The sequence below is a fragment of the Calypte anna genome, chromosome 19, assembly GCF_003957555.1.
Source record: "Calypte anna isolate BGI_N300 chromosome 19, bCalAnn1_v1.p, whole genome shotgun sequence".
NCBI classification, from domain to species: Eukaryota; Metazoa; Chordata; class Aves; order Apodiformes; family Trochilidae; genus Calypte; species Calypte anna.
Window position 1 is genome coordinate 6273001 of NC_044264.1, and position 16337 is coordinate 6289337.

At 51.0% G+C, this 16337-nt stretch overlaps 1 protein-coding gene across 1 annotated transcript in view; it reads right to left on the minus strand.

Annotated features, from left to right (window-relative positions):
• Positions 1-543: 543 nt before the first annotated feature.
• Positions 544-16337, minus strand: part of RTN4RL1 (reticulon 4 receptor like 1) — a 28747-nt gene continuing 12953 nt past the window's right edge. Inside the window, exon 2 of the mRNA XM_030462457.1 lies at positions 544-2136. Within this exon, the coding sequence (XP_030318317.1) occupies positions 785-2136 (1352 nt within the window). The 3' untranslated portion in view covers positions 544-784. The remainder of the gene's footprint in view (positions 2137-16337) is intronic.

Below are 16337 nucleotides of genomic sequence, written 5' to 3' on the forward strand. Positions count from 1 at the left end.
TTCCAGATGTGTGAACATGGTTACAAAAAAATGCACCTCCTGTGGCTACCTCTTTTCTGTAAGTGTAGGGTTTGTTGTTTGTTTCTTTCTTTCTTTTTATAATTCCACCCTTAATTAGTCTTTCCTTTGGTTGTTGGCTTCTCCAAGCCCAGCAGGCAAGGCCTGTTCTGCTGTAATGCCTGAGATATTCAGGGGGTTGAGATTGTCTTCTAAGAGATTCCCAGCCAACGTTGGCCTCTGGGTTTGGAGCCAAAAGGGCTAAAATGTGGGAGAACCAGTGTCCGTTTTACATTGGTATCAGTGTCCTTGCACTCACTTTCAGAGAAACAGTGTAGGCTTAATTGGTGATTGTTTTTTACAGCAACTATGTTCCTTTCAGTAACTGGAGGGGTCATTCAGAGCGCTCCCAAATGAACGGGATTTCATAAGAGCATGGATACAGTCCATTTGCCTGGTTGTTGTCACCGTCCCCGTTATCTGCTTGCGTTGGGTTTGGCTTTTTTTTTTTTTTTTTTTTTTGTTATTTGTAAGGTTGGCTTGTTTTTGTTGTTGTAGGTGCTCGGTTAGGCTGTTTGTGACAAGGTGTGATAATGCCTTTCAATCCGCTCCCACTGCACCCGGCACAGTCCATGTTGGGCACAGAGAGACCGTCAGAAGCCGAGACAACGTTCTTCCCTTGGCCAGACCAATGCTCGCCATGTAGAAAAAAAGAAGAAAAGAAACTCTGGTCCTTTGTAGATTGGTGGCAGTACAGATTTGTTCCGGGGGGGGGCAGGAGGGGGTCTCAGCGGATGACGGCCGCCAACACCATCATAAAAACCAGGAGCGATGCCCTGAGCCCCGAGCAGCCGGCTGCCTGCTGCACCCCGCTTGGGGGGCGGATGGGCGTCCGACGGGTGCACTTACCCTTGCGTTTGGGGGGGAACGTTGGCATCACCCCGAAACTGAATTTGTGCTGATAATCAGGCACATAGTCTGGTATCTCCTGCCCATTTTTCCGCGGCCCCAAGGGGATGGGTTTAGAGGTTCGGTTCCGGCTTTTGTGGCTGGTACAGTTCTTGCCAGGTTTGCGATAGCCCGGCCGGGAGCCCGGGGGAGCAGCGGGCTGGCTGCTGTGCAAACTGTTCTCCTTCCCCTTCTCCTTGGAGGAGTGGTGAGGGTGGTGGGTTTTGGAGGCTCCTCTGTCCGCTGTGGAAAAAGTGTGTGTTTTAATCTGATGGAGCGACTCAGACCCCGAACAGTTCCTAAAGTCTTCTGCTCTTAGCACCTTGAGGTCCTTGCCATGCATCTGCTCAGGGGACTCGCAGATGACGCTGGAGCTGGAACCTCGGAACCTGTGCAGCCATTCCCAGAGTGAACGGGCTTTGCAATCGCAGCTCCATGGGTTCCCGTTCAGCCTGAGGAACTCCAGGGCTCCCAAGTGGGCCAGGCAGTCCCCCTGCAGCTCTGAGAGGCTGTTATTGAACAGGAAAAGAGTGGTCAATCTTCGAAGGTCGTGAAAAGCCCGCCTATGAATCCACTGCAGCTGATTTTGATGGATGAGCAACCGATCCAGGTTTATTAGTCCCCTGAATGTGTTCTGATGGAGGCTCCAGAGCTTGTTTCCATGGAGAAAAAGATGGCTGAGGTTAACCAAGTCAACAAAAATATCATCCTGAAGGAACTCGATGTGGTTGTCTTGCAGGTAAAGGTATTGCAGGTTGTGGAGGCCACCGAATATCCCGCTGGGGAGGGAGCTCAGCCCGCACTTGTACAGATACAAGGCATGGAGTTTTACCAGCCCTTGGAAAGTGTCTGCAGCTAAAGCCCTTAAGTAGCGGTTGTCCCCCAGGTCCAGCTCTTCCAGGTTGACGAACCCATCGAAGGTGTTGGGGTCAATGAAGGTGATGTTATTGGAGTAGATCCAGAGGGTGACCATGGAGGGGCTGAAGTGACCCCGCAGCAGCAAGGTGATCTGGTTGTTCTGGAGGAAGATCCTCTCACTGTCCTCGGGGATACCCTCGGGGATGGTGACGAAGTTGTGAGCCTGGCAGCTGACAGTCATGGGTGATGGGTAGCAGACGCAGTCAGTGGGGCAGCCCAGGGCGCTGGGCACCTTCAGCCCCAGCAGCACCAGCAGCAGCTCTGCAAAACCCCCTGTGCAGAGAGAGGGGGAGAGTGGCGTCAGCGGGGACTATTCAGGGTGAAAACCACCCCCAATTAGCTCAGCCCTCCTCCCTGCTCATGAATTACCCACGCTACGATGAGTAGTAAACCGCGGTAGTTTAAAGGCGCTGCGTGGAGTACTCCCTGCCTCCTTGCCCTGCCCATAGCAGGCAGGCAGTTGGTGCTCCCAGCCCCAGGCAGGCAGGAGAAACTTTCACAGTAAGAATTCCCACAGGCAGCGAAGCCCCTTGCCTGCAGACAGGCAGCACAGTTGGAGGAAACAGCGTCATACAAAGAGCAAACAGAGGAGATGCAAACCCTCGTGGGTGTCCACCCTTCCTGGAAGGCATCTCTTAAATCACCTGCGCTTACACATCGGAGAGGAGAAGGCACAGAGCTCTGGTAATTCCCAACAAATCCCATAAATTACAGCAGTAATTCTAACCCATTCCCACCACCTCTCCTTACTAGTTTTTATGCACCCCCATCCACCCTGAAAGCCAAGTGCTGCACAGTAGAACATGTTGTCGGCAGCTGGTGGGAAAGACTGAGCTGAAAACTCCGTTTGGGAGTGGGATGCTCAGCCACATTTTTCAGTGCACGTCCTGTGGCAAAGCATATTGCATCCTCTGATGCTGCAGTATGTGCTTGTGGCCAGGGCTTGCTCGCTGCTAAGCCAGAGCACTGAGCAAGGCATAGGCATCCCCTCCACTCTCAGTGTGCTGGTTTTGCCTCCCTGTTCCCATCTCGCTCCCACTTCTCACACCAGGCTTGCTCTCCGGCTATTTCTTCTGCACCGAGTGGCTTTTCAGACTCCTTGAACTAGACTTGTCGTTTCTCATTCAGATTTTCCTCCTAGATTTGGCTTTTCCCTCTTACACGCAAAATTTGCTCATGTCTAATGAATTCTGCCTCTGGACTTTCCAGGAGCAGCGTGCAGCTGCCGGTGCCATCCTGCCCACAAGTCCTTCGCCTTGTAATAATCTGAAAAACGAGAGTGGAAGTGGAGTTCATTTCTAATTACTCCACGTCCTTATCACCAACTAGTCCATGAGCCTGAACCCTTTGGGCTTTTACAGTCCCTCTTTTCAGTGCCTACAGCTGAATACAAGCGGGAGGAAAAAAAAAAAAAAATCACTCTTTTCTTATTAATCATGTTTGAAATACAACTCCGTGGCCTTTTGCCTGATATGGAGATCTATTACCATTTAGTTAACAGCAGGTGACCCGTCCATCTGGACCTGTCCTTTCAAGGCAAAGTTGTCACATTTTGAGATAAACTGGGCTAGCCAGGCTCCCCATAAATCACCAGTAAGAGGCAGTCATCTCCGACTGGGCTGTTAATAGATTTAAAAGAAAAAAAAAAAATCAACGCTAGCCAAAGCATTGGACCAAGCCTTGACTGCAATGAGAAGGGGGAAACTTCTTCCAGGAGCTGCCCTTCAGAAATTAAGCACCGGCTACCAGGAGGGATGTCTCATCCCTGCTGTACGTCGGGAACGTTGAATTCGCGACAACTCCTACGGCTGCGTAGGAAAAGGAACCTTCTCCGAGTCACCACCGTGCTGGTTTGGCTTTGCTGTCGTGCCTCTGCCAGGAGAGAGGGGCTGTGCTGGTGGGAGCATTGTGTTGGCACTGACTACTGAGCTCTCCTTGCCAAACTGTGAGCCCAACCTGGAGGCATCCTGAGGGCACTGCGCTAATCCAAGTGCCAGGTAACGATCGAGCCACATTTGCAGGTACATTCTGCTGTTTTGGGGGGGGGGTGTTTCACCTGCCACTGCACTTTGCCAAGGTGGGACAGCTTCACGTTCCCCGTCTTCTTTCAGTGACACTGAGGCACAAAACCTTCTGTGGGTCTTATGTTTATTAGTGAAATCCTGCCAGGCACAAGCGCTGTGACGATCTCCCACATGCGGAGCCTGTTATTGCAAATACCAAATCACAAGGGGCTGAATCAATAAACCATCTCCCAGCTATAAGCAGCAGGTTGGAAGATTACATATTGCTTCCAAACAACAATTTTATGCGCTCTTCCGTGACACGCCAGTTGCCAGGCTAAGGGGATTACTGACGGGAGGTGGAGCCGGGATGGGATCTGGGAACGTACACAATTTCACGTATGGAGATGGTGATGACAGGAGGCTGTTAGCAACGGCTGGTGATGGACAACGGCAGCCTGGGTCTCCCTGGAGCATGGCCAAGGTCTCCACAGCTCCTGCCAAAAGGGAGAGTGGTGTTTAACAGTTCCCTGCTCATAGGGATAACTGGAGGTAAGGGTCAGAGGGGACTCAGTCCATCTCTTTAATTGCCAGGCATTTTTGAGTTAATGGCTGGAAATCCTATGGAGAGGGAGATGTGACTCCCACCACCATGGTGGGGATGGTCTGACGTGTTGTTAGTTCTCTGCTTCCCCAAGAGTAGGATGGTAGAGAAGAAAAGCCAGGAATGTCTTTCTACACACATGCTGCAACTCAAGAGAAGGAGAGTGGGGAAACAGAAGGATGGATGCTTGGAAAAAAATAATAATGAGGTGGGAAGGGCTTGGAAAGAAGAAACGTATGGACTCCCCAGTGGATGCACTCAAGGCACGTGGTCTCATCAAGGATTCTTTCCCTCAATGCCCATAAAACCTGCCAATTGCCTAGTCCTGTGAGAAGCTGTTCCTAGGTTGCCCTGGGCTTGGTTACAGTTTAGATCCAGGTATGAGACTCCCTAGAAATGAAGAGGCTGCAGTCATGGAGCTCCTGAGGCTGGTGGCACCAACATTGTGATGCAGCCAAGCCCACTGGGACAAGACAGCTGGGAGCTCTTGGGTCTTGTTGGGATTTCCAGGCTGGAAAGTCCTTGTGAGAGCTGCCCAGAGATCCCAGCCTGGTGGCAGTTAGATAGTTAGAGCCTGCCTAACTTGTTGAACTTGTTATTCCTGACACAGCCCTTTTGACTTCATCTTGTAAAGGTTTCGAGGCAGATGGAGGGTCACCAGCAAGTGTGTCGGAGCTCACCAGGGAGAGAGAGCTTCAAAAGCAGTATGGAAAAATCCAGCAGAAACCTGCTGGCAAGGTGAATAAAACCAAAGGCCTTCTGACATGGATAAAACCATCAAGGGGGTGTTTATCTCCTGGCTTTCTCCCACTGATGCACTGTCACCCCAGCTGCTGCTCTCTGTGTCCTTCTGCCTCCTCCTGCTTTTGACTGAGGTATCAGTGATTGGAATGAATTCATCCGACTGTCCAAACCATTTCCCATGTAGCATCTCTCTAATTGGGCATTAATTAGGCATCAGTTAATGAATGCTTGAAATAATTTATCTTTGGATGCGTCCAGTTTGCAGTCTTAGTTTTAACAGCATTAGGCTCGTTATTAGATTAACATCATTATAAATGTTCTCCATTACCTGCTTGTTTCCATTGTCTTAGCCTTATTACTGAGAGTGAAAATCACTCCTCCTGCATGCATTATTGATGAGTAAGGACTTTCTATATGTAGCATGGGATTAATTGTTATACAGTGTAATGCATTTAGCGTGAAGCCTCAATTTGTGCAGGAGCTGAAAGTGGCCCAGAAGAATGCAGACACCCGGAGCCAGCACTCTCAGCCAGACACAGCACATCCCTCTCCAGCCCAGACCAGCTTCTTCCCAGGCCGGTGCCAGCACAGGAAGAAATGGAAGAAAAAAAAAAGAACAATAGGAAAAAAAGGAACAAAAAAAAAATCCCAACTGGTTTGGTACTCAGGATTGAGGAGGGGGAAGGTTCGAAGGGTTGGAGCACTTCCCTGCCACCGCAGCAGGGATGCTGGCCTCTGCTTCCACTCTGCGGGCAGCCTGTCCCCATGGAACTGCTCAATCCTGGCAGTTTTCTTGCATTTTTAAAGCTTTTAATGCTTTTCTGTATCTTGGAGCAAGGCAGAGCCTCGTTTTATTTAGGAAGATGTAATGCCACTTATTTTCATTAGGAGTCTCGGGCTCAAGGGGAAGAAATCACTTAGGACAAGGAGAGATGCTTAGCCCCAGGGGGGATGTGTCTGCAGAACCCCCAGAAGGCAGCTTCCCCACCCCCTGCCCATTCCCTCTTTGCAAGTTGCTTATCTCAGATGGATGCTTTCACCTCTCCACCCGGACAAGCTTATATGGGTCAGTGACCATCTAATTCTCTGGTCTCAAGGATGGAGCAGGTTGCTTCTCAAATCTCTCCTAAACCACCATCTGCTTTGAGGGACCCATCTTAGCTCGTGTCTACATGCAACTTGACTGCCTGCTTACTGTGTCCATTACCGGTGCTGCTCAAGCTGTTAGATTTATAAGCTCTTTAGAGCAAAGCCCTCGTCTTCTGCTTGCTGATTTATGTATCTTTACTGCCATAAAACACTATGTATGGCCACAACATAATATAAATAATAATACTTAACTGGAGAGAGCTACAAGTGGGGACAAAGCATCTGGCTCCTGCTTGCAGCTGGGATTATCAAAAAAGCAGAAGCTTACTCATCACTCACCCTCTTCTGAAGCCAAATTCACACCTGGTGTAACACCACCATGTCATTGTCAACCAGCTCCAGAGAGAGATTCTCCTGCCCCGATCACACCCTGGGTCTATCAAAGGATGTTTTCCAAATCCGTCCCAAGTGAACTGGGGCACAAAGACATGACTACAACCCCTGGGGGAAAATACACTTTGAAGCTTGGGAACTAACTCAGAATGGGATGTTTGCTCTGCCAGAGAGAGAAACTGTTTTTAGGGAGAAAAAAGAAGCCTCAAACGTTCACAATTTCATCTGCCAAGTGAAGGACGATGACAGGCAAGGCCAGAGCAGCGACAGCAACTGGGCATGAGCCAAGAGCAAAAAACTTCAGATCTGGGACAGTTCCACAAAGCGGTGTCAGACCTGTGCTTAGTAGCTGCCTATTTCACTCTTTTCTTTCTTTTTTTTTTTTTTTTTTTTTTTTTTTTTTTTTCAACACAGAGGATAAAATAAACAAGCTCTGTCACACAGAGTAAATCCCCCAGCCAGCAGCAGCTTGCTTTCAGCCTCTCCACAAAGCCCTTTAGGTGCTGCCCTGTTGTCCTGCAGCGCTCGCCAGCAGGAGCATTCTTGGGGCCTTTGTCCCTGTGGCATCAGCTGCAGCTCCCAGCACCAGGACAAAGCACAAGGCTTTGCTTTCCACACAAGCTGCCTCTCAGCCAGAGAGTGCCAACCACCCATCCACCTTCATCATTTATTTTTTTTTTCCCCCCCAATGAGCAGTGTCATAAATAACTGACAGATCCCAGCTGTTTGGAGTTATGGTTTCTGATGGAGTGACAGCTGCTCCCAATCCCCCAGTCATCACCCCGGCAGTTCTGGAACATTTCAGCAACATAAAAATCATTGGAGATAATTTCAGTTTTGCATAATTTGGTTAGGCAAGCTGTGATTTAATGGCAATTATGACCTCTGAGGCAAGAAGATGAGCTTGGAGGCTACTGGCTTCACACGACTTCAGCTCAGGGTGCAGCATCAGGGATGTTCCAGGGAGAAGATACTACAAGAAAAAAATCCTTCTTCAGCAGCTGGAAATTACATTTCTTTGCTGGCAAGTGGAAAGACTGTTCCCAGAGGATGAAGCATACAAGGAAATTTGGAAGGAATATTGCAAAGGAAAGCTTTGGGAAGAGGCTGGTGTCAAAAGATGTACCTTTTAAAGGAAATCCAGGAAGAAGCCTAAGACTGGGGGGAGCTGCAGCCCCCACTAACCCTCCTGTGACACCAGTGTCTTTCATGGTAACTGATACAAACCTTCTCATGGTCACCCCAACCCCACTTTGGCAGTCTCAGTATTAAAAAAGCAAATATTCCTCATGTAACTGAGATGGGAGAGCCAGCACCAGGAATGGGCCATGTCCTTTGCAGGCAGCTGGCTGTTTTTCGGGCATTGATCATTGCTCTCCCCTCTTACAGGTTTTCTCTTGTTCTGGGTTGTGTTCTCTCCTCTCCCAGGTGCTTCTCAGCTATCCTGGAGCTCCCTGGTTTGTATTTATCCAGTGTATTTATCCAGAGCAAACCCTTAGCCAGGCTGTACCAGGCAGGTGGTTGAGGATGGAGAACCCTGCTCAGGAACTCTGAGGACATCACGGTGCTTCTGGCAGGGGGCTTCAAGGGGAGCAAAACCAGCAGAAGGGGCTTTTGTCTGGAGTTGAGAAGGTCAAATCCCCCCCAGCCTCATCATTGCTGTCAGCCAGCCTGGAGTTTGCTGCAGGCTAAAGCTCAGGACAGAGACCTAGGGTCACAAGCACCCCGAAGTCCTTTAGGATGCTGAAAGTTCATTTTACATTTTCTGACCCCGTATTTGTTGTTATTCACCTTCCTTCCCCAAAGTCAAGGCCAAGGTCACCTGGAAGTTTCTGGATGATGGTCATTAACTCCTATTGCAGTTTGAAACCAGACCATAAATTTCATAGTGTAATAATGTAAAAATCAATAACTCTGTTTGAGACAATAGCTTTGTCTTCCATTTCAGCTGGCTCTGATATCTCCCCACGGACCGTGTCCCTCCAAATCACACCGATGCAGAGAAAGGAGCAATGGGTGGTGGTCTGGCTGCTCTCCCCGAGGTACCCAGCCCCTCCATCCACTACAGATCCAATTAGTTATTTTATTAATCTCTTGAAGTTAAATTCGAGGATGATTTAAAAGGGAAAATAATTTTGAAAAAGAGCTTTTTGTGCTCAGTCTCTTTGACATCCCATCTGATGTAGCATCCCTCAGGCTTTCAGCATGCCCAAGCCCCCGCTGCCCAGCTCCGTGGGCAGTGCAACCAAAACCCAAAATGCTCCTGGAAAGAGAGAGCCCCAGATCACACGATCAAAAACAGAAACGAAAGTCCGCTCTTTCCCAGCTCTGGCTTTCCGGGCGAGGGAGGTCTGGCTTCTTTTACTTGCTTATTTTCTGTTGTTTGCTGTAACACTGGCTCAAAATATACATCGAGAGGAAGGATTGTCTTTCACGTGTTGGTGGATGTGTGATCCTCAAAAACAAATTAGCACCGATTCCATTCTATATAGAGTGCAGCCATCAGGGAATCACTCCTGAATTCACAGAGAAGGAAAGTAATAACGCTTCCAGCGCGCTAATCCTCTCCAAGAGCAGCCCCTGAACTCTCTCCTGGTGCTGGAGGCACCACTGGAAATTACAATTGTACTGAAAAAAATAATAAATAAATACAGAAATTGGCAGGGTTTGTGCTGGGCCAGAGGATTTGTAGCCTAATGTGGAACTCCCTGTTTAATTAGCACTCCTCTCTGTGTCTGCGGCTCCTCCTCCCACTGCTCCAGCTAAAGAAAAAGGAGGGTGGGGGGGGAGGAAAGGAGGCCAACAGTGGAAGTGGCTGTGGGATTGGAAACACAGCTATAGAAACTTGGTTAATTTAAGTGGTTTTTTCAGGACTCACACATGCAGGAGCAGAGGGTGTGTAGAGAGTGTTTTCCCCAAGTAATCCCTGCTTCACCCCGGTTTGCAGGACATCTTCTGCTGCAGCCGTGCCCTTGGCCTCCAGCCACCACTGGGTGGGTGCTGCTGCCCCTGGCATCCCAGGACAAAGCCTTGAATAGACTAGAATCGTTTGATTTGGAAGAGAACTACAATGGTCATCTAATTTCACTGCCTGATGTGTGGTCCCAGCACAGGATGGGGCTCCGGTGGGACATGCCAGCAGCGGGCTGCAGAGCTGGGACAGGAACTGGCAAAGGACAGAGACATCTTAAGGTCCTTGAGAAGGGACTAATAATTCCAGCTGCCCCCGAGGAAAGAGAAATAGGAGGATGACTTGAGCTTAGTGGATTGTCTGAGGCATCTCATGGGATCATCAAATACTTCCACTCCCTTTTTGTCCCGAGGTGACAAATTTTCCTTCCCATTCACAGAAATGCAAAGTAGCTCATTCACAGCAGCAATAAGGACGGTGTCATTTTTTAAAACAGCCGGCTCGCCAACCCTCCCTCCAAGGTGCTTTACAGCAAAACAACTGCAGATGAAATGACAAAACCCACCCCAGATGAGCAGCAGTCAGATCACTATCGCAGGCGGAAGAGGCTCATCTGTTGCCCAAGTGGATACACCAGCTTGTTTCCCCCTCCAGCAGCTTGGCTAGGACCTAAGAGAGAGTTTCTTGAGCATCAGAAATACAGCCAGAAAGGAGCAAATGTCAGCTGGAAGAGCATAGTGACAGCTGCCTAGGCTCTGGGTGCACGCTCGGCTGCCCCCACCTTCCAGTCCCCATCCACAAAACCCAGAGGCTGCAGAGAACCAGGGATGTGCTGGATGGACCTTTCCCTGGATGGAGCAGGGAGTGGGTGATGACTCAAACTAGGGAGGTGAAGGTCCTTTCTGCGGTGGTTTCCTGCTCTCATGGCTAATAGGGAAGGCATTAGCTTGATAAATGTGTAATCCTGCTGAGGTCCTGACCCCAGCAGTGTCCTGTGCCACTGAGATCCGCAAGCCGATTACGTCCCATTGCCGCCTTGGCTCCCTTTCATCCCTTTTCAGTCTTTCTGCATTTCACATTTACTGGATGTCCTTGTGTTTGGTGGAGAAGAGGGCAAATTGGAGCTTGACATATACCTTTTTTCCCCATTCAGCTGCACATCATTCTGCTTGCAGCAGGGGGGAAGGAGGCTGACGGGCGGGGATCAAAGCCACCGGCTCTGTCACATTTTCTTCCTTCCCCTCCCCCCAAAAAAAGAGGGAAAAAAAACCAGTGGCATCATTCGGAGCCCAGCCTGAAGCTTTGGGTCTCTTCTGCACCCAAAATGGGCAGCAGCACATTCCCCTAGGCCCTCTGTCCCCTCTTGGAGTGGGTGAGGGATGCGACAAGCCCTTCAAGTGACCCTCCCTGTGGGTCGGTGGCTGAACGAGCATCACAGACACCAGCAAAGCCCCATTCCCGGTGGAGATCTGTGCCAGCAGGCTGGGCTGAGAGCAGGGCTGACTTTCTGAGACCTCTCCTGTGCTTTGCACTGAACTTTTAACTGGCTGGCAAAAAAGCACAGTGCTAAAAGCAGAGCGGTGTGAATTGCTGCTGCACCTCGCACAGGGCTGTTGGGAGCTTTAAGAAGATGGGGAGGAGATGCCACCAGCCCAGCTAGATCCCATGTGGCTCTTGGGATGTGGGGGAGCTGAGGACCCTCCTTGGTCACTGCTCACTGAACATCAACGCTTTGCCAGATCCCTGAAATCTGTGCAGTTGGATGGGGAGTGGCTGGTGGGGAGCCAGGAATTAAGGTATGAGCGGTGAACGTGATGAGGCCACAGTATTTTCCTGATATCCTGCTTTGTCTAGCTCCAGTGCTGGCATTTCATCCCAAAATATCCCCCCGCTCATCCCCTCAGGAGCAGACTTTGTGGAGATGCTGCACATCCCCAGTGCCACACAAGTGCCTGCATTAAAAGCTTAATAAAAATAGCTTGTTAAGGGGCTGCATTGCCATCACCAGTGGTGTGTGAGCTCGCTGCCCAACTCTGTGCCTCAAATGCAGTGAGGCCAAGTAATTAAGGGATGGGGGCTGCAAGGTCTCAACAGTCTAATTTCTATTAATTATAGCCTGTGTGCAATCCAGTCTCAGCAGAAAGGGGAGAAGGGGAGATAGTTAATCATGGTAGGGCCTGGGAGATGATGAAGAATACTGAGAAGTGGTTCCTGCTCTGCACCCAGGGCAGGCAGCAGGGCTGGGGAAGGAGATGTGGTCCCCCACCACAAATTGGGTGGATTATTTGGGTGGTTTGTAACTAGTGGGGAAGGAGGACAATGTTTCTATGGGCAGAGTGGAGGGGCCAGGAAAAGTATTTGTCTACTGAAGGGGTTGGATGCTGCGGGCAGCTGCCAATGCCCCTTGCGTGATGTCCATCACTTCCTATCAGCCCATCAGAGCCTGTTTCTCAGTAAGTCATTATAAATCCTGTTACAGATCCCTTCTCCTCTAGGGAATAGTAGGGAGCATGGGTATGTGTTGGCCAACAGCCACCCCACCACCCCCTGCCAGTGTTTTTCCACAGTAGCAGTTGGGTGGACAAGTTGGGCATCAGACCCTTGGCCATCCACCCTCAAAGGCTGTCCAAGGATGAGGTGAAGAAGCCAGGAATGTAAGGAAAGAACCTGCAGCTGCATCCCAAGAGGACCACAGGCCCAGAGATGCACACCTCAACACTGGTTGACACAACTCCCTGTGTTACTGCTGAGGATGGACGGGCAGGAGCCCACAGCCCAAAATTTCGTGAGGAATATTGCTGTGGGGAATACTGTGAGCTGGAGAGCAGTGGGGTACGACTGAGCAGTGAGAGCATCCAACCCCAATGCACTGGAGAATGGCTGGGGGATGCACTGGGGGCATTGTCCAGCAGTGGGGGCAGTGACACCCATTTTTTGGAGCTGGGGAGTGGGCAGAAGTGTGTGTGGGGGGGGATGTGAGATAATCATGGGGGCTGTGCCCATCAGCACATGGAGTTTGTCTGTGGTGTTGCCATCTGCCTTCCAAAGCAATCCTGTTCCCTGGGCAGGGAGCAAACAATCCTTTCCTCCCCCTCCCAGTTTGCCAGCATCCCTCTGGACTGGGCAGGCTGTGCAGACTGGTCTGGGGGGGAGGTGGGACACAACCCTTATGAACACAGCCAAAGTCCTGGCTGCTGGCACGTGGTGGGGAAGTATTTATAGGAAGAAGCAACAGGCTGGGCTGTATGGAGTGACAGGGATGTTTTACCCACCTCCTCCTATCATGGTTTCTTAAATGTCCATTTTGCAAAGTTAAAACAAATTGCAAATAGCAGAAAACCGGGTGGGGCTTTTTAGGGGGGAAAAAAAGAATAAAAACAAAAAAAGGAGATCTTGGCAGAAGGATGAAGGAAAGCAACTGAAATGCTCATTAAAACTGAGGGGGTCTGTTTCCCTGTCCAAATGGCCACATCTTCTCTGGAGGCTCCCAGGTGCTTTGAAATGCCTTGTCAACTAAAGCCTTTCATCCTACCTGATTCTGGCTAAATTTGTAGATCCAGCCATTTTTGCTGGAAATGGGAAAGAGGAAACAATTCCATTCTGACTTTCCACTTCCCATCTGATCGCTGTTGATACAATTTATTCCTATGACAGCATCTGCTGCTTTGGTGGGTTTTTTTATCCTGAAGTACAACTCATCTTTGTTAGTCCCATATTTGAGCCTTTCATCATTTGAGTGGCAACATAAAAGGCATTTAAACTCTCCTGCTTGGAAACCAGGCTGGGGGAGCAGGTGTGAGCAGGGCAATGCTGTGTCTCCCCAGCCCTCTTCTGCAAATGGGATGAGGTGTCCCAGTGTGCTGCAGCCCCACCATGATTCCCCCATGTCTCCAGAGGAAGATGGTGGTGATGGGGGCACCATGTTCCCATTTCAGAGCAATGCTGTGCAGTTCAGATGTGGTTTTTAGGCACGGCTTCACACGGAGCCCTGCATTCCACATCCCTTCTAGCATCTCTCCTGGCCACCACCCACCTCTGAGCTCTGCCCATCTCACCACTGGAATTCCCCAGGGCTCCGTGTCCTTCTCATCAACTAAAACTCTCCTTACACAACTAATTGCCTTTTGCTGCTCCCGCTGGGGGGCACAGCCCCAGGGGAGCTCTGCCACCCACACTCCCCTGAGCTGGCTGGGACCTCTTGTCCCCACCAGTGCCTGCAGATCCCCCTCTGCCGCGGTGTCTGCTGAGCTACTGGTGGCATTGGGGAGGTCACAGCTCCCCACAGAGTCCTCCTGTAGTCTAATAATAGCTGTGTGGTGCTGCACCAGCGCAGAGCTGGCATGGCTATGTCTGATGGGGAGAGGGTACCACCTGCCCAGGCTCCTGCCTGCCCAGCTGGAAGACAAAAGCTTTTCCCAGGAAACACCATCCTTCCCAGCTCCCCTCCAGCCTGGCACCCACCTCCCCTCTGCTCCCCTCTGCAACCCCCATGGCAGCTGACAGCCAAAGATTTGTACAAGCTCCGCAAAACCCTCTCCCCATGCAAATCCAGGGAGGGAGGCACCAGACTCTGTGCAGGATTTGGCAGAGGAGCCACCAAGGCTGTGGAATGAGCAGCACTCCCCGCACCCCGCTCTGCCAGCTTAGTGTCAGCATCTTTGGGGTGCAGTGGCCTGTCCCCATCCTGCTTTGAGTCCCCTGACATATTTTTCACTCTGGTAGGTGCCGAGCTTCTATTGGCCTCTGACAGGTTTCCTCTGAGGGCACTTATAAAAAAAAACACTGCAAAATTTTCTCATGCTGCTGCTCTCCCAGCGGGGCCACAGAGCAGCCGCGGGCGTCGCTGGCGCCTGCTCATCTTGAGCAACATCTCGCATCCCACCCAGCATCCCTCACTCTTCTCTGGATCCCCCCTGCTTGACCACCAGCTCCCAGGAAGGCGAGCATCCTGCTGCTGCATGTTGGAATAACCTTTTGTGTTTCATTTCCTACCCCACCTTCCAGCACTTTACCAATTGCAACTTCTAACTCGTGGTGCCCAAGATGCCCTAGAGCAGCTGCTGCTGTAAGGACTTGGGTCCCTCCACTCCCCATCATCGCTCCCTTCTGCTAACGAAGACCCAGCCTAATGAAGGGCCACACAGGCAAACCTTCCCCATAGAGTCCCCCTCTTGCCTCACCCCACCAGTTTCCCACTTTAGGAAAAGAGCAACGCACCACGGCGAGGCTGAAAATCCCAGGCAGAATCCCAGCTGTCACCTGGGAGTATCAATCAGCACATGACTGGGAAGGGGGAAGGAGGAGGCAAGCGATCCCTACGGCCATCCCAGCACTGTCTGCCTCAGGTTTATTCAATTACAGCTCTCGAGTTCGGCATCTGAGCCCAGCGTGGCGGGGCCAGGGAGGGGTGGGTGGGTTTACAGCCCCCTAATTTGATCAGTGAGCAGAGGCAATGGTGCAGGTGGCGGGAAGAGAGGAGCCGGCGCTGTCAATACAGAGGGAATGAGGCTTCAGCAGCCTTCCCGGATAGCTCAGCCCCTCTGGTTGCTCCTGGGGCTCCCAGCTGGGCTTCCTGGTACACATCAATGTGTCTCCATTTAGGGCTCAGGGCATGGGATGAAGCTGCTGTCCCAGGGATGATCTGGCAGAGGGGAGCAGGACATTGGTGATACCACATGGGTTTGTACAGATCAAAGACTTTCACACTGAAAAGTGGAATAGTCCTGGTGCCAATGCCACATGGCTTCCAGCACAAAGTGGATTTTGGGGCCAAAAAACCCTTAATTTCAGCCCGGGGATAGTTTTTTCTTTAAGTCAGGATGCAGGGATGAAGGGCCATTTCCCAACAGACATCATGAACTGCCAAGCATGCCTGAAACCTGGGGAAAGTCTATGTGATGGAGATGTGGGTTTCTGCTCCTCCTGGGGGTTTGGGTGCTGTGGTGATGTGCCTGGCATCCAAACCTCTACATCTGCTCAGGGAGGTGAGGACGGAGGGACACAACTGGGGGAGAAGGAGAAAGGAGGGAGCTGGGGAGGCAGACGCTTTCCCTGAAAGCATTTACAAGGTCAACAATTAAAAGTGGAGCAGATCAAGGATTTGGCTCAGGTGATGGAGCTGGGTTACACCGGGATGCTCAGCAGGAGGGAACCCAGCACCCAGCTCCTGCACCAGAACCCATTTGCCCAGCCCAGGGCTGAGTGAAATCCCAAGACAAGGTCACAGTCCCACTGGAGCAGTGAGGGCAGAACAGGAGCTGTGGCTGGGCTGTCTCCTGCCTTCACGGCAGCAAATTCAATCCTGTTGAATAACAGGGTGGAACAAAATCCAGCGATGCAATAAAAACACCCAGCATCTTGTTTGCCTGAAGCCAAGCGAGCGGGAGCAGCCGGGGTCCATGGGCAGCGTGGCCACTGTGGGCACACTTGTGTCTGGGGACCCCAGCAGAGAGACTTTTGAGTGGCCTTTTGTGTGCTTTCCAGGGGTGATAGGTCACCCCCAACCATCGAGGCTCATGGGGAGAGGATTGGGAGTGGGGGATTTCTGAGGAAAGGCAAGGTGCCCATTCCTTGATAAACAGGGAGGCAAAATCCAATTGTGCAGCATCTGCAGCTGCCATTAACCTGTCTGTGTCCTCTGGCAGCCTTCTGTCCCTCCTTTCCTGGCAGCCTGGCACAGGCTACCCCAACTGCCCAGGGTTTGTTTCTGCCTCCTGCAGCAGCACAGCCA